This window comes from Prunus persica, chromosome G4 (assembly GCF_000346465.2).
Source record: "Prunus persica cultivar Lovell chromosome G4, Prunus_persica_NCBIv2, whole genome shotgun sequence".
Lineage (NCBI taxonomy): Eukaryota > Viridiplantae > Streptophyta > Magnoliopsida > Rosales > Rosaceae > Prunus > Prunus persica.
The window spans coordinates 22,288,659-22,308,919 of record NC_034012.1 but is presented as its reverse complement, the minus strand read 5'-3'; the positions used below and the strand labels follow the sequence as shown (position 1 = coordinate 22,308,919).

Below are 20,261 nucleotides of genomic sequence, written 5' to 3'. Positions count from 1 at the left end.
TAAATCGATACCAAAGTTCAATTTTGGCAGAGCTTCAATCTACTTCGAGCCTTGGGAGACTTTTGAGCGGGCAGAACTGCAGTTTCTTCAGTTTGAAGGGACAGAAGTGGCTATTCTCGCGGATTTAGCAAGCTGGAACTATGCTGTAAAATTTGTTGAGGTTTTCATATTTGTGAAAACTCGAACTATGTTTGTCTTGGCTTTTGCTGAACCAAATTTGTAACGAGAGGGATGAAGACTTATTTTCTAAGTCTGAACTTTGGAATTCTGATCTAAAGCTGTTTTTCTCTTGGGATCCAAGTGAGCTTTTGATTGTTTTCTTGTTTGGTTTTTTTGATTGATTGATGAATTGAGTGTCCTTTGTTTCCTTGCCTTCTTTCGTTTTTATAAGAGATCCTCCTAAGGAGGTAATTTTTAATCCTAAATAATGGGCGGCAAAAAGATCTCTTATAATGTAAAGTAAGAAGGGTTTCTTATCAATCAAGGCAGATAGGTTCTGAGCAGTCACCTCCTAAAACAGTCCCTTCCCTGGTTTCCTGGGTGGCAGCTTTCTAATTTAACCAACGCCACCGTCTGTGTGGGCTTTTTATGGCGGTTTGGCTCTCTTTCTTTTGTATTTTCTGAGTGGTTCTCTGTTTCCCGTTCTAATTTAGAAAGCGTGATCCGTGAATTCCTTGGGAGATGGTGTATTGATTTGGAGCAAAATCTCGAACACAGATGGGTTTTTGATCTTCAATTGGCAGTGTTTCAGAGACGTCCTTCTCACATTTTTAAACTTTAGTTGGAATTGCTGACTTTTCCAAAGTTGAGGCAATCACGTGGATGTGTCTTTGATCCCTTGGGTTTTGAACCTAACAAAAATTACGGGCTGATCTTTGAAGCCTATTTCGAAAGTTTCCGCATTTGGGCTTTCTTTGGGCTGAGGCTTTATTTCCAACATTCTTGGTGTGAAGCCCAATCTGTCTGGATCCTATTTTTGTTTTTCTCAAGTCCTTAGGCTGGGCAAACAATTTTATCATGGGCCTGTCTTTTGGACTTGGGCGTGCCGAATTTGGGCCCAAACAGGATCATAATTGCGAGATCATGGACCCGTGGGGTCCCGAGTTGACTTTTTGGGACTTTAGCGCTTTTTGAGTCCCAAGATACTGCTAAACTATTCCAAGTGGAAGGAAAGCTTTTATGGCCATAGGACCAATTTTAATTTGACGCACGTACTTCTAGGAGCCGGGGGTCAGGGTTTTTAAATTAATACTATATTGTATTAATAGAATATTATAGTCATTGAATCAGGCACCCGGGCACCAGTTGACCCGCAGGAGGGGCCTTCAAGAGGTCCAGCGAGCACGGACTACCAGTAAGTGGACTCTTTGTTTTTATAAATGAATTTAAGCAGTTCAGTTACAACATTTGATCTTGAATAAGTTTTATTCAAAGTTGTTATATGCTTTTAAATATTTTATTTTGCATGCTGCCGAGTAAAATCTCCTTTAAAGGATATAGGAAAAGAAATTCTAGTTAATTATCAGATAAATGGCAGCATAATTTGAAAGGTTACAGAAACTTTATATTTTCCTAAACCACCTTGTACCCAGATATTAAATGTTGCCTTCGGTAAATAAGTTGCCTTCAAATCAAATGTTGCCTTCAGATTTTATTGGTAGCCTTCGGTTTAGTCAGCATGCTTGACAGTTGCCCCACAAGTTCTTTGGTACTCGAACTCGTGTGGAGCGAGTAATGCGGATCAGGTGGACTACGGTCCCCTGAATCCTGCGAGTTGTGGCTCGAACTGACCTCTTGTCACTGAGACCTGCGAGTACGTGTCACCTATGGTGATGTAAGGAATTGACGGATATAAGAAATTGACGGAAATAAAGGGTATGCCTAGGTGGTAGTTTTAAACTGTTTTCAATGCCTTAAGAAATTGATGTTGACCATGAGTATGCTTGGCTTATATACATGTATCATTATATGAGTGCATTGATTTCAGAAATAAAGAGAAGAATTTAGTTTGTATAACTGTTTTTACAATGGGGTTAGTATGTTCATATGCTATTTTCTAAACTTTATTTTTGGGTCCATTCACCCTTTTTAATGTTTTGCGCCCCCAGGCAGTAGGCGTGCACAGGAATCCACCACTGGGCCGTTTTCCATCTTCCGCACCTTCCTTTTGATGTAGGACTTTTTGTTTTGTAAAAGGATTAACTCCTTTGTAAATTCTTAGTAGTCGCTCTGATATTTTGCCCTAGACTTAGAATGTAACTGTTGGAATGTATATATATGTATACTGGCAGTTGGTTGTATATATACATACTTGTTTGGCAGGTGTAAATGTTTTGGTATTGAGCCAGTTACAAGGGAAACTCTGCCGGTTTTTGGGTAGAAGTCAACCTTGTTATTTTATCGTGCTTTGCATAGAAGGGCAATTAGGTCATTTGTGCTCGACATCCGCCAAGTATCGGACACACACAGGGTCCGGCTCGGATTCCAAAGCGGAATTTGGGTCGGGTCCTGTCATCGGGACTCAAAAAGCACTAAAGTTCCAAAAAAGTCAACTCGGGACCCCGCGGGTCTACGGCCTCTAATTTCTGATCCGGAAGCTTCTAGAGGTCCCAATATACCTAGGACGCACGTCCCGTGAGTTTGGTCTCGATCGGCCGATTGGATTGATCACGATCGCAAGATCGAACGATTCCTATAACCCTAACCCTAGGGTTCGCGAGTTCAGAGTATCCAGGACTACGATTCCCTATCCATCGAATCCTAAACGATCCTGGGATTGTCTAGATTAACATATCTGAAACTGACTACGATCCGATTGCTCAAATGTATTGAACTCGAAAATCACACAATATGCGAGATCCGTTCGGGGTTCAAACGTTACCCAAATTGAGATCCGTGAATTCCTACATGCTCGTGACAACATGAGGATCATTCTAGGACTAAATGTGGCCCCCGCTAAATTTCCCACTCCCCACCACATGTGCCGGCACTGTGTGGGTGACTTGATAAATTTCTGGCGGTCGGAAAAACTCCAAACTGCCTGCCCAAACACCTACTCTAGGTAAAACACCATATTTGGAACCACTTTTGCTCTTGGACGTACCCCAAAAACTGGCCGGAAGTGGCCGGAATTTCTATCTCAAAACCGGCCGAACCCTAAATCTAAAATCGAACTCTCTACGCTTCGAATCGATGAAAACTTATCCAACAAACAACTAGAGCACGAAAAATAGCTAGAAATCCAATACATACCTCACTCGATGGTGGCCGGAGGAGAGAGAAACGCACGCCAAAGTTTTGCTAAAAACTAGCCGGAATTCTTGTCTTTTCCGACGATCTGCGGCGGCCAGTGACAAGGAAACGGGTGGGCTGAGGTGGCGACGTGACGCTGGTTCGGTCCTGAGGGTTGGGATGAGGTGTGGCGGTGGCTAGGGGAAAGGAGGGTGACGGCTGGAGGGAGAAGTCGACAGGGGGGTGTTTGTCGCTAGCTGGAAGAGAGAGAGAAAAAACAAATAGAGTCAGATTTTTAAAATCTCATTTTCTGGCAAATTACAGTTTTGCCCATGAATGTAATTTAATCATATTTCCTTCATTATAACTCCAATTCGAGCCCACTACGTGTCTATGGACTCGTTTCGTCGCGCTCCACGCAACGGTACAAGTGAAAATCCCAAATTCCCTCCCGGTCAAAAAGTCAACTTTTTCCTTACTAATTTATTCTAGGGGCAAAATTGTCATTCTCCCTAATAAATTAATAAATAAATATTATTTTAAGGACCGGGTTGTTACATTTGTTTTATGTTTCTTAATTTTAAATTGAATTGCTAATATATATATATATATATAAGTTGAAAAAAAAAAAAAGGAAACTAATTTGCACACGTGTGATATTTGGTGACTAGTAATATGGACAAAAAAATTTGATAAAATCTATATATAAAAGCAAAAGGCAGAGAATGGTGAAACATTCAAAATACCATAAAATACCTTAGGTTAATGCAAACATTAAAAATAGAAATTATTAATTAAATGAAGATTATATGGTAAATTCACTTTTTTTTTTATTAAAAAAAATTTTAATTAAAAACAAAATCAGATAATGAATCCTATTTTTATATAACATAAATACCCATATTTTTTTAAATTCTAAAAAAGAGAAAGAAAAAAAAAAGTAAACTAATTGACTTGAGCGTGTACCAAAAGACTAGTATTTGATCATTTACGACATATTATTGTCGAATACTAATGTGGAGCAAAGAAGTGGTGCTAAATTGTAAAGTAAAAATGAAAAACCAAAAATTCATGCTTGTTAATTAAAGATGTAGGATGACATGAAATTCTTAAAATAGGTAGATACCAATTAACTGTGAACCACAGGCCACAGATAAAAGAAGCCCCCAAATGGGGCGGTCAACCACCAAAAGCTAACACGGCTTCCCTCCTTCTCCCCTATCATTCCAACATCATTTCCTTACAGAAACTTTTGTAAATTTCTCTCTGTCGAGCTAAGAAGCAAGAGCCCCATTCTTAATTTCTAGCTATTTACCTCGTAAATAAAAGAAGAAAGAAGAAAAAAACAAGAGAGACTTGTATGGTGTTGTAATTCCATGACATAAATTTAAGGAAGAGGTAGAAGCTAGATATGTCCGTAGCATAGCAGTTTTTTATTTGTTATTATTTTCGTCGTGGCTGTGGTGGTGACGGTGACATCGATCTCAAGGTGGTAGGAAATTAATTCAAGATGGCAGCAGCAGTAGCTGCGGTGAAAGCTGCGGCGAATAATTCGTCAGATGGTTCAATAGTATGTTATGCGCCAACCATGATCACCACAAACGGTATATGGCAGGGTGACAATCCTTTGGACTACTCCCTCCCGCTCTTCATTTTGCAGTTAACTATGGTTGTCGTTACTACTCGTATCCTCGTTATCATTCTCAAACCCTTTCGTCAACCTCGTGTCATCTCAGAAATTTTGGTACATTACCTAATTTACGACCTATAATAATTTCTCATTATAACTACTTATTAGTTGAAAGCATTCAAGTTCTTTTTGTTTCTATATCCATCTCTATATGTTCATCGATCGTGTAGAATAAGTTCACATTTATTCATTTAGTCGAAAATTAATGTAACCATGCACATATATATATGATTCATTTAAATTCCAAATTCTGATAATGTTTTCGGAATTTAAATTTGTATAAACTAAACTAATTAATTGATGATTTTGATTGCATATGAATATATACAGGGTGGAGTATTATTGGGGCCATCGGTGCTTGGAAAGAGTGATAAATTCGCCACCACAATATTCCCTCTAAGAAGTGTGATGGTCTTGGAGACAATGGCAAATGTGGGTCTCCTCTACTTCCTCTTCCTTGTTGGATTGGAGATGGATATTTCCGTAATTCGGCGCATGGGCAAGAGGGCCATCGTCATTGCCATTGCCGGCATGATCCTCCCCTTTCTCATCGGCGCCGCCTTCTCCTTCCTCCTCCACAAGCGAGAGCAACCCATGAACCAAGGGACTTTCATTCTCTTCCTCGGCGTCGCCCTCTCCGTCACCGCCTTCCCTGTACTCGCCCGTATACTAGCCGAGCTCAAGCTCGTCAACACCGAGCTAGGCAGGATCGCCCTCTCCTCCGCCCTCGTCAACGACATGTGCGCCTGGGCCCTCTTAGCCTTGGCCATTGCCCTTGCGGAAAACGACACCACCTCGTTGGCTTCCCTTTATGTCGTCCTCTCCAGCGCAGCCTTTGTCCTCATCTGCATCTTCATCGTCCGCCCTGCCGTGTGCTGGATCATCCGAAGAACCCCCGAGGGAGAGAGCTTCAGCGACTTCTACATCTGCCTCATCCTCACCGGTGTCATGATCTCGGGCTTCATTACCGACGCCATCGGGACCCACTCCGTTTTCGGGGCCTTCGTGTTCGGTTTAGTCATCCCCAACGGGCCTCTGGGCGCCACCCTGATCGAGAAGCTGGAGGACTTTGTCTCGGGGCTTTTGCTTCCTCTTTTCTTCGCAATTAGCGGTCTCAGAACCAACGTAGGCAGCATCCAGGGACCTGGCACGTGGGGGATTTTGTTACTGGTCATATTTCTGGCATGTGTGGGGAAAATTGCAGGCACTGTCATCGTCTGCCTCTTCTACCAGATGCCCTTCGACGAAGGCTTCACTCTAGGCCTGCTCATGAACACCAAAGGCCTGGTCGAGCTCATTGTGCTCAATGTCGGAAGGGACCAGAAAGTTTTGGACGACGAGGCGTTTGCCATTATGGTGATTGTGGCGGTCGTGATGACCGGAATCATCACCCCCATCGTCACCACCGTTTACAAGCCGGCCAGAAGGTTTATACCTTACAAACGACGTAGCATTCAGAGATCCAAGCCTGACGCGGAGTTGCGAGTACTTGTCTGCATCCACACCCCTCGAAATGTGCCCACTATGATCAATCTCCTTGAAGCTTCCCACCCCACTAAAAGATCCCCGCTCTGCATCTACGTCCTCCACCTGGTGGAGTTGAGCGGGCGGGCTTCCGCCATGCTCATTGTCCACAACACTAGAAAATCCGGCAGACCTGCGCTCAACAGAACTCAGGCCCAGTCGGATCACATCATCAACGCTTTTGAGAACTATGAGCAGCACGCCGGCTGCGTCTCCGTGCAGCCTCTCACAGCCATCTCTCCCTACTCCACAATGCACGAGGACATCTGCAACTTGGCGGAGGACAAGCGCGTCGCCTTCTTAATCATTCCTTTTCACAAGCAGCAAACAGTGGACGGAGGGATGGAGGCCATGAACCCCGCGTTTCGAACAATGAACCAGAACGTTCTTGCAAACGCTCCTTGCTCAGTTGGGATTCTCGTTGACCGAGGACTCAACGGCTCCAACCGCTTGGCTGCCAACCAAGTGTCTCATCACGTGGTCGTTCTCTTCTTCGGGGGACCCGATGATAGAGAGGCGCTGTCCTACGCGTGGAGGATGTCAGAGCATCCGGGGATAAGCCTGACCGTGATGCGGTTTGTTCCTGGGGATGGCGCTGAAGGAGCGAAAAGCGCTTCTGCTTCTGCTGCTGCTTCCGCCACTACCGCTACTGATGCGGAGGGGAACAATTCAAGGATACTGTCGGTGGAGACGGACTTAGGGTGGGAGAAGCAACTGGACGAGGAGTTGATCAATGATTTTAGAATGAAGAATGCCAACGACGAGTCCATTCTTTACACTGAGAAGTTTGTGAATAACGGAGAGGAGACGGTGGCGGCGATTAGGTCAATGGACAACGTTCATGACCTGTTTATTGTAGGGAGAGGGCAAGGCATGATATCGCCTTTAACGGCGGGACTGACGGACTGGAGTGAGTGCCCGGAACTTGGGGCCATTGGGGATTTGTTAGCTTCTTCAGATTTTGCAGCGACGGCATCAGTTTTGGTGATGCACCAATATGTTGGGGATCAAGATCAAGGCCCTGCGGAAGACGTAGACACCCTTCAAACTCCAAACAGCCCAGACGAACAAAACGCACAGTTTAACAATGTCGACCAGATCAACCGCAGGTCTACACCACCCAGGCCCCAAGATGGTTTTAACCCCTAATTGTCAATTTTTGTTTTCACCATTGTTCATATTTCAATTTTTGATTGTTTATTGCAAAGAAAGAAAGAAAGAAAAAACACAACAATAACAATGATGCTGTTAATTACATCCATGGCTTTTGTAATTAAACAACTAGTTCTTTTGCTGTAACTTATCTTTTTGCCTTTGATCAGACATCTCTATTATATAATTTGCTTCAATCTTCTAGTGTTCAATCAATAAGCTCAAAACAGTTTAGTCCGCATTGAGAGTCGTTGGCTCCTCCCCACCGGCTTAAAATCCTCCTCAATTTAGTTTTCCTTAAGTCCGAAGCTTAAAATCCTAATCCACACGTACTCCCCCATCCACCATCACTGTTTTCTAGCCTCCAACTCTCACTTCTACACTCCTTTTATCCCCTCTCTATTATAGTATCCTCCACCACATGAGACTACTTCCATCAACTCTCTTCGGCGGCACAACCTGGTGTTGGGAGGCTTTTGAAGTGCAATGTGTGCACTCTTTGCTTGGATTATACCCTCCTTGGGCTTGCTGTGGGTGGTGTGGTGTTGTGCTATGGCAGTGGGCTTTACTTTGATAAAAATAAAAACAGAAACAAATATTCATTGGAAAAGCCCACTTCTTAAAACTGGACTGCAAGAGGGAGACCCAACAAACTAGGATTGGTTAGAAATTACACACGCCTATTGCAAAGAGAGTATTTTTGCTCATCACTTTAATCCAAAGTGTACCCTCATCACAATTTTCAATATTTGAAATGTGTTCACGAGCATAACTATGGTTCCATAAATACAAAGTAAATGTATTTGTTATTTTACTTTTATTTATTTTTATATTACTCTATTTACTTAAGTTTACAATGTAAATAAAGAAGTACCCCCATTTGGATTCAAATAAAAATACTAGAAAATCAAATTCCCACCCAATCAAAGTATGAAAAATCAGTTTTAGTGCAAAATACGATTTAGGCTAAAAATGATGGCTCATTAAGTCAATATATACTTCATACTAAAATCTCATAAAATCAAGTTTTCTTATTTGATGTGTGAGGAATAAAAGCTGCCAAAAATTATCTTGAGAAAATGATTCTTCTGAAAACCCATTTTTTCATACTTAGTCAATATTTTTACATAAAACAACTTTTCATGTGTGATATGAATGCATGAGGGAACTTAAGGTCAATCTAGGTAAAAAGCTTTAGATGTTCAATCTACTATAGTGTTAAACCTTATTTGGTTTATGTTAAAACTTATTGAAAATTAGTCTATGTAGCTATGAACTAGCTTGATTTATACGATTTAATGTTTACTTTTATTTCTAGAAAGACTATAGAAATTGTAAGTACTAAAAAAAATAATCATTAAATTTTAAGCTAATAACTTTAGCTAGCTTACTCGTTGAAAAATTCCTAGTTCCGCCCTTACCTATAGACACATGTTAAATATTGAAAATGATAGTGAAAATACACCTTAAATTAAAGCGGTCAGCAAAACAAATAACAAGACAACAAAATAAGAAAACAAACCAAACGCACAGAAGACGACAGCAAAAGTCACAATCCAGCTCCACCAATTCCACAGTCAAGTCAATAAAGCTCAACAAGGAACCAAACGAACCAGCAAGATGAATAAATAATCATTGAAGCTATAATTAATTAATTAATTAATTAATTAATCAATGGTTAATAATGCCCAGTTCCATAGATTGCGTGTGCCCCTCAACTACTTTGCTAATTTAATCTTTTCTTTGACGGTTCAGATTGTTTCAATTGACCAAAATCTTTTTTTTAAATTATAAATATCATGGATATATTTGAATGTTCTACTGGCAGACAAGATAGGGTTCAAATTCCAAATTGTTCTAATGTCTCTTTCTAGTTTGGCTCTCTCTATCTCTCTCTCTCTCTCTAAAACTTCTTCTATCTAATACCTCACCTATTGGTGGGGGGACAATTAATTTTGTTTTGTTGCCTGTTCTGCTCATTTTAAAATGACCAAAATAAGTTGCTTGTCTTTTCTCTCACACTTAGCATATGGGCCCACCCACATTGTTTAATTGTTTATAGGCAATGTTAATTGCCTCTCTGTTAAGCATGCAAGCTGATAGAATCCCACCTGCAATGCAATGCCTAAAAACTCCACTATCAATCAAATCAAACTTCAACTAGTCATCTTTTATGTCTATTGTAGTCTTAAAGCACGCCTAATTCCCCAACACAGCCTTGGGGTTTTTTTTTTGGTGTAAGGGGTTCGTAGTTCAAGGGATTAAGAATATTTACTTATACATTCGAGATTCGAGGTTTGATAACTCCCTCCTCTAATATCGTTTATATAAAAGAAAATCTTTGGTTTTTCATTATAAGGGTCTTGTACCTCGAATGATTAAGAGTATTTATTTATTCACTCAAGGTCCTAAATTCGTTTCCCCCTCTTTCAATATCACTTATATATAAAATAAAAAATCTTTGATTTTCCATTACAAGTAATAACAAAATTAAAAGAAACTAATGTCTTTTAATGGCTTTCATCATACTCTATCAATTGTCCTTTCTCCTAAATATCTTCTCACTCGTGACTTTGGAATTTATCATCATGCTATAAATTTCTTTTTTGGTCTCACTCGTGACTTTGGAATTGATCATCATGCTACAATGGTTAGGAATTCATGGACGAAAGTGTTCAAATTTGGCACTTCTTCCAACATTAAAAACAAAAATACTCCTAAAGCACTTTTGTTAGTATTGAGTAAAATTATTATAAACTAACTTGAGATATTTAGTCATATACCCATTTTTAGCACTAAAATTATAAATAAACTATACACCATTTTATTTATATAAACAAACCCAAAAAATGACATCTGGCCCTATTGAATTTAATTTTGATTATTAAATTACTTTGATGCCCTATTGAGTGTTTTGGGTTTTTTTTTAATGAAGTTTTGGGGTTAGGTTTGTTTTAATAAATCAGTGGCAGTTTTGTATTTAAAAGAAGTTAAAAGTCTTTTTGTTATGTTGTAAATAGGCTTTGGGTGTGTTTAAAAAGTCTATTTCTGATAATTTTTTTTTATTAATAATTTGAGCTCCTATATTAAGTATAATAGTAAATCTCCCTGCAAACTATCATTGTGTTGTTCCTGTATGATAGAGTGAAAAGGGAAAAGTGTTGAGGTACATAGGTTGGAAAAATATTAATTCATAAAAGTAAAATTTTTCAAAACTACCCTTTGTTTCCATTATTTTCCCACACTTGGTATATATGTATACTTTCCTTGAATTGTGCAAGGTAGATCACCGTTGGATCATGACAAGGGGGAAAGGGCCCTACCAGCTGCAATAAATTGACTAATAAGAAGTAGAATTTGGTCTGAAAGTTTGGCCAGTCAAAAATCAAAGCATTGAGCAACTCTCCACTATAACAAATGGATTCCATTTCGCATTCTTGTATAAGGAATCGAGTCATAATAAGAATAATTTGAATTGAATGCATGCACATGCTTAATTTAAGCTAACTTACCCTTCATTTTCTATTGCATCAGTGTTAAAGTTCTTACAAATTATTTCTTTTTTGTCTTCTATATCAGTATTACCTTACCGAAAGGCGAATATTTAGTTGAAAAGTTTCTTCACTTTGAACAATAGTTGAAAAAATTTCTTCCCTTTGAAGATGGAGAAATTGTGTGGGAGAGATGATGTAAAATTTGAATAGTTTTTTTAGGTTGTTTGTTGCTAAGTAGTCGATATCTAGGTGTGGGATGCAAAGAAATTATTAATGATGATGACAATAAAAACCTACCAATGCCCATAAAATAATAAATTAATTTTAAAAGGTTTGGTTCAATTTAGGCGGTTTTCAAAAAAGTTAAACAAGACTAAACCAAACTAATTGCAATTTGGTTCAATTTGGTCCAGATTATAATTTTATACTATAAGAACCGAACTAAAGCACTCAAATTGATTTTATTTGTTTAACCGGTCCGAGTAATTTTTTTTTTTTTCCCACCTCTAAACTCCATATTCATAATAATGTATGATGATGTCAATATACATAATGGTGGCATATTTAATTTAATTATAGAATTTCACTTATAAATATTATAGTTTTATTTTTCTTATACTTAAGTTATTCTTGAATCTTCAAATATCATGAAGGATAATTCACTTGATATAATTTTTTTTCCTGCTCGAAAAAAGGAAATTTCATTAGCTGGAAACATTGTTACAATAAGGTCATCAACATTACAATTCATAAAAACAAAAGAAAACCTTAGCCGCTTTCTCCCTATGTGAGTCCTAAAGGAAAACTTCACAGAGGGGGGAGGAGGAAGAAGCGTCACTGCCCCGCCTCCCCCTCTTCTCTTCTCGTCTTTTCCTTTTAGGTTAGTGAATAAGTCCACTAGGACGTTTTGAATAAAAAGTCTTTTGTGTTGGTTTCTTCTGAGCCATGGTTAGATTGAAGTTCCCCATCACCACTTTTAGTCTATGTTCTCAATCAAATCCTACTTCCAAAACCCGCTTTCTAATGCCGCTCATGTTCTCTAAATTTGATTCTACATCGTCTTTGACGGAGGTTGCTGCAAATCGCCCAATTGTTCTTTGGCAAGACTGTTGTTTTCATTTATTTGTTCGCTCTTATGAGCAAGTAGATCGCTGAAAATCATATTTTTCTTAGATTTGTTACGGATGCGGTGGTGGGTGTGGCCGCGACGGTACTTCTTTTGGTGGTGGTGATAGGGTTCGTTTAGGCTCATGGGTTACTTTAGGGTTTTGGTTATGTTGGGTTTGTGGGCTTTGTTTGGGTTTATGGTTAATTTTGGTGATGTGGGCTAGTTGTTTTAGTGCTGCTTTTGTCCGTGTTAGTTTTGCTTTTAGCACGTTAGTTTGTTGCCCTCTTGGGATTGGTATTTTAGATATCTTGTTGATGTATTTAATTGTACCATTAAAGTTTATCTAATGAAGTTTCTATTTGATTAAAAAAAAACACACAATACACACAAGGCCTTCTTCTAACCAATAATAAGGACCTTGTTCGTGTAAAGCAAAATTGGCAAGCATGAAATCTTAATCTTGCAACTCCCAAAGATGATTACCCCATACCTATAACCGACCTCCTAGTAGATAGGGCGGCCAAGCATGAAATCTTGTCCTTCATGGATGGACACTCTGATTATAACCAAATTTTCATAGCCAAGAAGGATGTCCACAAGACAGCTTTCATATGTCTGGGTAATCATCGAGTGTATCCCTTTAATTTTGGTAATTATCAATTTAATAACGATTTTCTTGATATTGGCCACCGAATGGGCCGAATATTCAATTAACATCAAAGCCCGAGCCAGGATTTGGCCCAATATGACCTTAAAATTAGTTATGTAAAAGTCAAGCCCAAACATGAATATAGTGATTTGTCTAACTCATACATAATTCTGATCGTCTTTTTACCATTGACTAAATTACAAAAGGTTAGAAAGCCAAGTGATAAAGCAGAGCTTGTTCTGTTCATGAACAATAGTTTTGTCGATGTGATTCTTTTATAATTGCCATTCTATATCTCTCTCTAACTTTCTCACACACGCATGATTAGTTTCTCTCAAGGTCGTATTGGTGGGATTCAAACTTCAACGACATTAAATATTCAAACGGTGGGTCAGTTTGACTGAACGAATAAATGAGGAGAGACGTGGGGGGACCATTTGCCTCCAATTATTCTACTATATTGTTAGTTGAAATCTCACTCTTTTTCTTTCTTCTTCACTGGGCTGGCTAGGATAAGATACAGAGTGCCCTGTATCATGTGAATGTTGGCTTGGCCCTCTCTTCAGTTTGTTTGCTGTTGTTCTCTTCTCATGCCTCCCACTGATTGATTGCACTCAAATTTCCTACTTCTCTCCTCCTCTTTCTTTCTCATTCTCATGTGTTACTTTGTGAACTCCAAGCTCACAAAGTAGTCTCTCCTCTGAGGCTTTTCTTGTATGCATCTGCATCTGCACATTCTCTCTCTTTCTCCTCATGTCTGCACTTTTAATATCTCACATCTCATACATTCTGCATTTTGTAATTTTGCTTCACTTGGGTTTTGCTTTCATATGAGAGAAGTTGATGAGATGACCATTCCCCACTTGTTCAGATGCCCAATTAGCCTGGACTTGTTCAAAGATCCAGTCACTCTATGCACAGGTCAAACTTATGACAGGCCAAGCATAGAAAAATGGCTGGCTGCAGGCAATCTCACATGTCCAGTCACAATGCAGAAACTTGATGATCCAGCCCTTGTGCCTAATCACACTCTTCGCCATTTCATCAATCAGTGGCTGCAAATGGGCAACCAATTTGATCCTGATTACTTGGAAACAATTGGTTCTTTAGCTTCACTCAAACACACCCTTGAATCCCATGAGGTTACCTTAAAAAGCAAGGTTCAAGCACTCGAAAAGATTCGAGCTTTGTCCCAATCAGAATCACCGTACACAAGTAATTTGTTCCTGCAGTTGGGATTCTTGCCTCTACTTCTAGAACTTGTGTTTGGAGGAGAAGAAGCCATACACAAACAGAAACTGAAACAGCAACTCCCTCAAGAGTGCTACTATATGAAGTTTGTGGAGGATGCACTTTCTTGCACTCTAATTCTGCTACCTCACGGCAAATTGGAGTCTCTGAATATGCTCAGAGAAGAGAGCAAATTAGCATCCTTCCAAGCTTTATTTGCTCACGGCACCGCCTTGATCAGGATGAGTTTGTGCCGTCTCATAGAGGTAACATCAACATCCCCGGAGACAAAAGAACTCTGTTATATGTTTGGAAAGAACCATCAGCTCTTGCATCGGATATCGGTTCAGTTGCTTCAACAGAATTCAAATTCAGAGACTGCAGATGCTGGAATCAAAGCCATATCAACATTAACTTCCTTGGAAGAAAACAGAGAGATTCTGGTCCGACAAGGCGTGGTAAACGGACTCATAACATATATCAATTCAAGCACAGAGAGACGCGAAAGAAGCTTGGCACCATTGGCAATGGCCACACTTGAGAAGCTTCTAGGATTAGAGAGTGCAAAAGAGGCAGTGATTAATTATAACAATAACAATAATAATAATAATAATTTGAATGGCGTTCATGCTCTTGTAAAGATGGTTTTCAGGGTTTCGGATGATCACCAAGGCAGTGAGAGTGCCGTTGGGTGTCTAATAATTCTATGCAATGACTCTTTATTGGCACGAGAAGAAGCCATCAGGGGTGGAGTGTTGACTCAGTTGCTATTGCTGCTGCAGAGCCAGTGCAGTGGCCGGACCAAAACAAAGGCAAGAATGCTGCTCAAGCTCCTCAGAAGAACCAACTAGTCGTCTCAGTCATCAAAAGCTTCTGTGTAGGTTTAGTTTATAAAGTTTTTGAGTAATTAATTAATGTCTATACAAGTCCTATCTGGTTTCTAAGGGCTTCTGTGTTTATTTGGTCCCCATGTGGAGACAAACATCAAACTATCAGTATGTGTGTAGTTCATGACTCATTGAGAATCCAGGCCAACAAATAATTGCTAAACAAGATACTTTTACAAACTTTGCTCATGTGACCAAATAATGCACTAACCCAAGACACAAGATCTAAGAAACCAGAATTACATCCGCTCAATTTTTTTGATGTTCTTATCTGTGAATTACACCATGCTACTATAAATTATACTATCGTATATATAAATATATCTGACTTAGAAAAGAATAATAAATATTTAAAAAAACATAAGGTTTGCCGATAGATAGGCAGAATAACCGATCGATCGCCCTTAAAAATAGAGTAGAAACACATCAAACGCGTGCATTTTTTTCTGTCACAAATTTGTTAGTGTTCTATAAACTAATAACCTATTAGAAACATTGTTCCAGTGGTTCCAAATATGAGAGTTGATCCCGTCATTGAGTTTTGTGGATATTCCTTTCAGGTCACCCTAAAGTCTAAATCAACCAATATAGGCTGATTCCTTTGCAAGATGTTTTACATAAGAAACCCTTTTGGGTTACTCATCTCAAGCATGCCAAACTAAATAAAAACGAGTAGTTGGCAAACAACTATGCGATGTTTTCCTTATAATGAATGCGGACATGAAGAAAATAAATGATTTGAAAAGCCATGGTCAAACACTTAAAGGTGATAAAAGTCCACATTTTCGATGAGGAAGTGCACCAACGTTATGAGATGGTGCACCTTTTGGCTCAAAAGCAAGGTGAAAGGTGAAAGCATATGCTCCTCCATAAACAAAAGCAATGCTACATTACCAAACAGCATTCCATACTTCAAAAGTGGAGCGCCTCCAGTTTGTGCATTTCTGACTTTGACACTTGCATTGAAAGAAGACGGAATGATGGCCAAATCACAGTTTTGATTACGGGGCTAAAGTTTAAATTTTGGGAATTATCATCTTCTAGTTCGCTTGCTTTCGTAATTTTGGTCTCAATCATTAACTCCATCAAAATTGAAGACAATACATGACGAGGCAGCACGTGCATGTCTTGAGTGTAGAACTTCTCTAGTGCCCGACTTTATAAGAAAGTGTGTCCATGTTCTCAATTGGAGAAGTTATGGAAATTAGGTTCGTAAATTGGGGTTTTAGGGTTCTTGGTGAATTTGAAATGTCATTTTATGGACGTTCTCAAAATATCGCCGCACTATAAATGTCAAAAATGCCATGCACAAGACATGCAAGTACTGCCTTATCCAATTTCCATTAAATTTTAAGGGTTTTTAGGTCTAATGGTCCCTCAACTTACACTCTAGTTGCATTTTTGTCCCTCAATTCGCAAAATAGCTGTGGCGGTCCCTCAACTCCACTTCCGTTAGCACCATTAGTCCTATATTAGATTTTCTGTCAAATTTGAGGCCAAAATAGTATTTTTCATGTTCTTTCTCATGGACAAAACCGTATTTTCATCCGTATCAGTCATCTTCTCCCTTCCTTCCTCTGTTAATTTTGTGTTGAATCTCTAAGATACACATGGAAGAACAGCAGCCACCAAAATCCTCCATACACCCAACCCACCAATACCCACCCCTCCTACCACCTCCTCCGTCTCTCTCCAACCTCCCCTTGTATTGGAGAAGTCATGGAGGAATTGAATGGTCTTAAGGGAGTGGGGTGTGGGAATTTGAAGGATTGGGGCAGCTGCGGGAGGTCGTTTTAGGGGGTGGTTGGTGGCAGAGTTGAGGCTGATTGAGGTAAGGGAAGGAAGAATGAAGGAGGTCGTGCGGGTTGTGATTGTTGCGGACTTGTACAAATCTAACGTAGGACTAATGGTGCTAACGGAAGTGGAGTTTAGGGACTGCCCCAACTATTTTGTTTATTGAGCGACGAAAATGCAACTCGAGTGTAAGTTGGGGGACCATTGGACCTAAAAACCCTTATTTTAATGACATCAATGATTGTGATCAAAATTGCATAAGTAAGCAAACTACAAGACTAAAATTTGCCAAAACTACGTACTAGAGTGGGAAAACTGCTAAAACTACACTGACCAACAGTGCAATTTGGCCTAAAAGAACTGTTAAAATACAGTCTCAAACAACTTCATATGATGAGTTTATACATGAACTGTACACCGTCAGAATGATGATTTTTCATATCATTAGGCAGGCTTTACCCTTTTTTTTTCCTTTCAATTTTTGCTATGGCATCTTTTATGCTTATGCATATAATCAATCATATATAAAACATAGACAAAAGAGCAACAATATAAAACCATGGGCGGCTGGAAAGACTCAGGCTCCAATGGAAATGAAGTGTCAGGTATCTTCAATAGTAAATCTATGAATGAGACTACCTACAGGAACTTTTAACTTTTTCACGTTTTCTTGTTAGCCTGACGACGGCAACATCTTTCACAATTGCGTTACAAATCTTTGCACTCTCTACACTAACAAAGGTGTATAACAATAATTACGGGTACATAATGAAGCGTTAAGATTATGATATAATGGAAAAGAAATGAGAATACTAATAAAAAGGAATAAGTTGTCTTTAATCACTGAGATAGCCATGATATTAGACAGAATGGTAGCCAAACAAAAAGGAGAAGCATTATATAAGAAAGCTGTAATTACAATGAAAACATATCTTAGTGTAAATATTGACAATTTGCAAGTTACCAAAAGATTTCAAACATGACCATGACTGTTTGGTTCATAATAGAATTACATCAAACATAATTCTACTATACCAGTCTCTAGGAAAGTGTGATGAAGTGATACAATGAACTAACCAAACTTGGAGGCCAATGTTTTGTTTCTTTTACATATGAGAGGTCCGTATAGTGAGGATCAAGAAGAGTTGCAATTGTGAACTGGTTTTCTGCGAGGAGTGGGGCATGTTTGTCTGCATACAAGGCTGCTGCTAGAGCTGCATGCACTTCTGCAGTAAACCAAACAAAACTGATTTCACTAAGAATTGATGAGAATTTCCTTTGCTTAGCTCAGGAATGCAATATATACTGAAGTACCTGGATATCCCTTCAAAGATATAGAAACATCCTCCATTTCTGCAATTGCTTCTTCTCTGTTGCCCACCTCGTACAAAATCAATGATCTGCCTACTCTTGCATAGTCTGAAAATGCAAAGTCATCGTATTTCTCAATCACCTGAAAAGATATACAGGCAACTTCGATGATATAAAGGCTAAGCTTTTTGGGGCAAGTCAAGCAGAAACTACACATGTGATGCATGAAATAAGAAATAATTCAGGTCTACCGGTATTATGGTTGACACAAAGAACCACATCATCCTATACCTGGCTTGATCGACAATTTGCTGCTAGTATGCTTGTGGGCTTTCATTAATCACTGTTTCTTGATTAAACTCAGCTTATATACGTCTCTTAACCTTTGCTGGTTCTGCCCACTAACCACTAGGTGCAAAATGGTTCCTTACTGAAAGGTCTCATAGAGAATTTAAACAATGCACCGAAAAAGAAAACACACAGCATAATTTGGACTTTTATAGAGATCAAAAAACCAAATGTCTTCCTATTGCACACTTATGTCACAACATGTGACTATACAACAATCATGATGAATGAATTCTATAAAGGAATTGGTTTCCGTATAGAGTTCAATTTGGGAGGGGAAGAAAAAGGGGGATTGAAATAATTGGACAGGCAGAGAGTAGAAGGTGGCATTATCAAAATACTGAAACATGACATATGCACATTTCAAGAGGTCAAGACAATCCATAAAGATTACAAAATAGAAGACCAGAATACGAAATAGGAAATAAAAACGGGTGAACTACATTTAAGCCATGCCTTGTGCTTGTCTAAGTTGGATCTTCTATTTACTTATTTCTTTGTTTCTTCCAAGTAGGTCCGGCTTTGCCAAGCACGTGACATGGAGCCAAAGGAAATATCAGTTCAAAATCTGAAAACTACTTTGATAAAAACGCGATGGCAGGTCGTCCTGTATCCTATCCAGCTCAGACCAAAGGGAAATATGGCCATCCACACACCTCCACGGACATATATGAACTAATTGGATTAAGCTTTATTTGATTCTTAAATAGAATATGAACTAAGAAATCATTGTCCTATTATTGACCCAAAAAACGGCACAGAAATCACAGGAATAACACGTCTTATGTACAAATATTTGAGAAGGCACATACGGCTTGACACTTGACCTGCATCTTCCTAGCCTAACGTTAAGTGGGTCACATGACAATCTGACATTGAAACCATTGGCTTCATTCGATGGACACTGTTCCTTTATCATTCAGAGTCATTTGATTTCTGTATGATTAATAAAATTCTAACTACAGAATCAGGTAAATGGTACCAATGGCAGCTGCTTTAAGCTAAATAATAATTGCCATTTTTAACTTCCAACAGAGAGCTTAAAAATAGCTACCCAATTATTAGTCAATGCCCATGTTTCCAAAGAAACTAAATATTAGCCAAAGCCCTTGTTTCGAAAGAACACAAATTAATCATACAAAGAATTCCGAACCCAGAATTGAGGCAAAATCTATAGTGAGTACCTGAGTAAAACAGAGAAGAGCTTGGTTAAAATCACCGAGAGCCTGCAATTCCCTCCCTTTCTCCAACAACTCCAAGGCATCAGATATTCTCCTAGAAATCGCATCACTTGCGTCTCTCTCAGAAGCGCTTATCGGGTCGAAGTTTGACAGAGCAGAAGAAGAACCGGAAGGGGTTGAATTTACATCAATACTGTTGCTGCTGATGTCACCACAACTACCTTTTCTTGGAAGCAGAAAAGTAGCTAGAGGGAGAGTGAAGAGGACCAATCGCCTGCTCAGTAATGGGGTTTTGGAAAAGGGGTTTAGGGATTTTAGGTTTGGAGGTTGAGCTAATGAAGAAGAACAGGTCATGAGAAGATGGGGAATAGGTGCTTTACATGCGCCCATAATGTGGTTGAGTTTGGTGCCAATGCTTTTGCAAGCTTATATCTAAGGGTGATTTTATTCGCACCCAACAATCCTATTTTTTAACCCAACTAAGCTTACATATGATTATGAATAATCTATTTTACCCTTATCTATATATATAAAGCAAAAGGCAGAGAATGGTGAAACATTTAAAATATCAGAAAATGCCCTTGATTAATTCAAACATTAAGAATTAAAATTACTAATTAAATAGGGATAATATGGTAAATTCACTTTTTTATATTAATAAA

At 39.0% G+C, this 20,261-nt stretch overlaps 3 protein-coding genes across 3 annotated transcripts; 2 read left to right on the top strand and 1 right to left on the bottom strand.

The window, feature by feature from the left end:
* On the top strand, window positions 4,742-7,594 carry LOC18778733 (cation/H(+) antiporter 15). The gene is made up of 2 exons (XM_020562422.1): window positions 4,742-4,975; window positions 5,252-7,594. Exons 1-2 carry the CDS (start codon window positions 4,742-4,744, stop codon window positions 7,592-7,594), a joined length of 2,577 nt encoding a protein of 858 aa, XP_020418011.1.
* Window positions 13,213-15,141, top strand: LOC18778720 (U-box domain-containing protein 26). The gene has a single exon (XM_007211894.2). It carries the CDS (start codon window positions 13,565-13,567, stop codon window positions 14,927-14,929), a length of 1,365 nt encoding a protein of 454 aa, XP_007211956.2. The 5' UTR covers window positions 13,213-13,564; the 3' UTR covers window positions 14,930-15,141.
* LOC18778822 lies at window positions 17,630-20,034 on the bottom strand. The gene is made up of 3 exons (XM_007211881.2): window positions 19,603-20,034; window positions 18,074-18,212; window positions 17,630-17,985 (listed from the first exon to the last, which is right to left on the bottom strand). Exons 1-3 carry the CDS (start codon window positions 19,987-19,989, stop codon window positions 17,801-17,803), a joined length of 711 nt encoding a protein of 236 aa, XP_007211943.1. The 5' UTR covers window positions 19,990-20,034; the 3' UTR covers window positions 17,630-17,800.

What these genes read in the sequence shown, in the direction of transcription:
- LOC18778733 (XM_020562422.1), top strand. Translation starts at nt 4,742, where the DNA reads ATGGCAGCAGCAGTAGCTGCGGTGAAAGCTGCGGCGAATAATTCGTCA. An exon ending in GTGTCATCTCAGAAATTTTG is followed by an intron (nt 4,976 to 5,251) that starts GTACATTACCTA and finishes GAATATATACAG; the next exon opens with GGTGGAGTATTATTGGGGCC.
- LOC18778822 (XM_007211881.2), bottom strand. Translation starts at nt 19,989, where the DNA reads ATGGGCGCATGTAAAGCACCTATTCCCCATCTTCTCATGACCTGTTCT. An exon ending in CTCTTCTCTGTTTTACTCAG is followed by an intron (nt 18,213 to 19,602) that starts GTACTCACTATA and finishes ATATCTTTTCAG; the next exon opens with GTGATTGAGAAATACGATGA. An exon ending in ATCTTTGAAGGGATATCCAG is followed by an intron (nt 17,986 to 18,073) that starts GTACTTCAGTAT and finishes GGTTTACTGCAG; the next exon opens with AAGTGCATGCAGCTCTAGCA.
- LOC18778720 (XM_007211894.2), top strand. Translation starts at nt 13,565, where the DNA reads ATGCATCTGCATCTGCACATTCTCTCTCTTTCTCCTCATGTCTGCACT.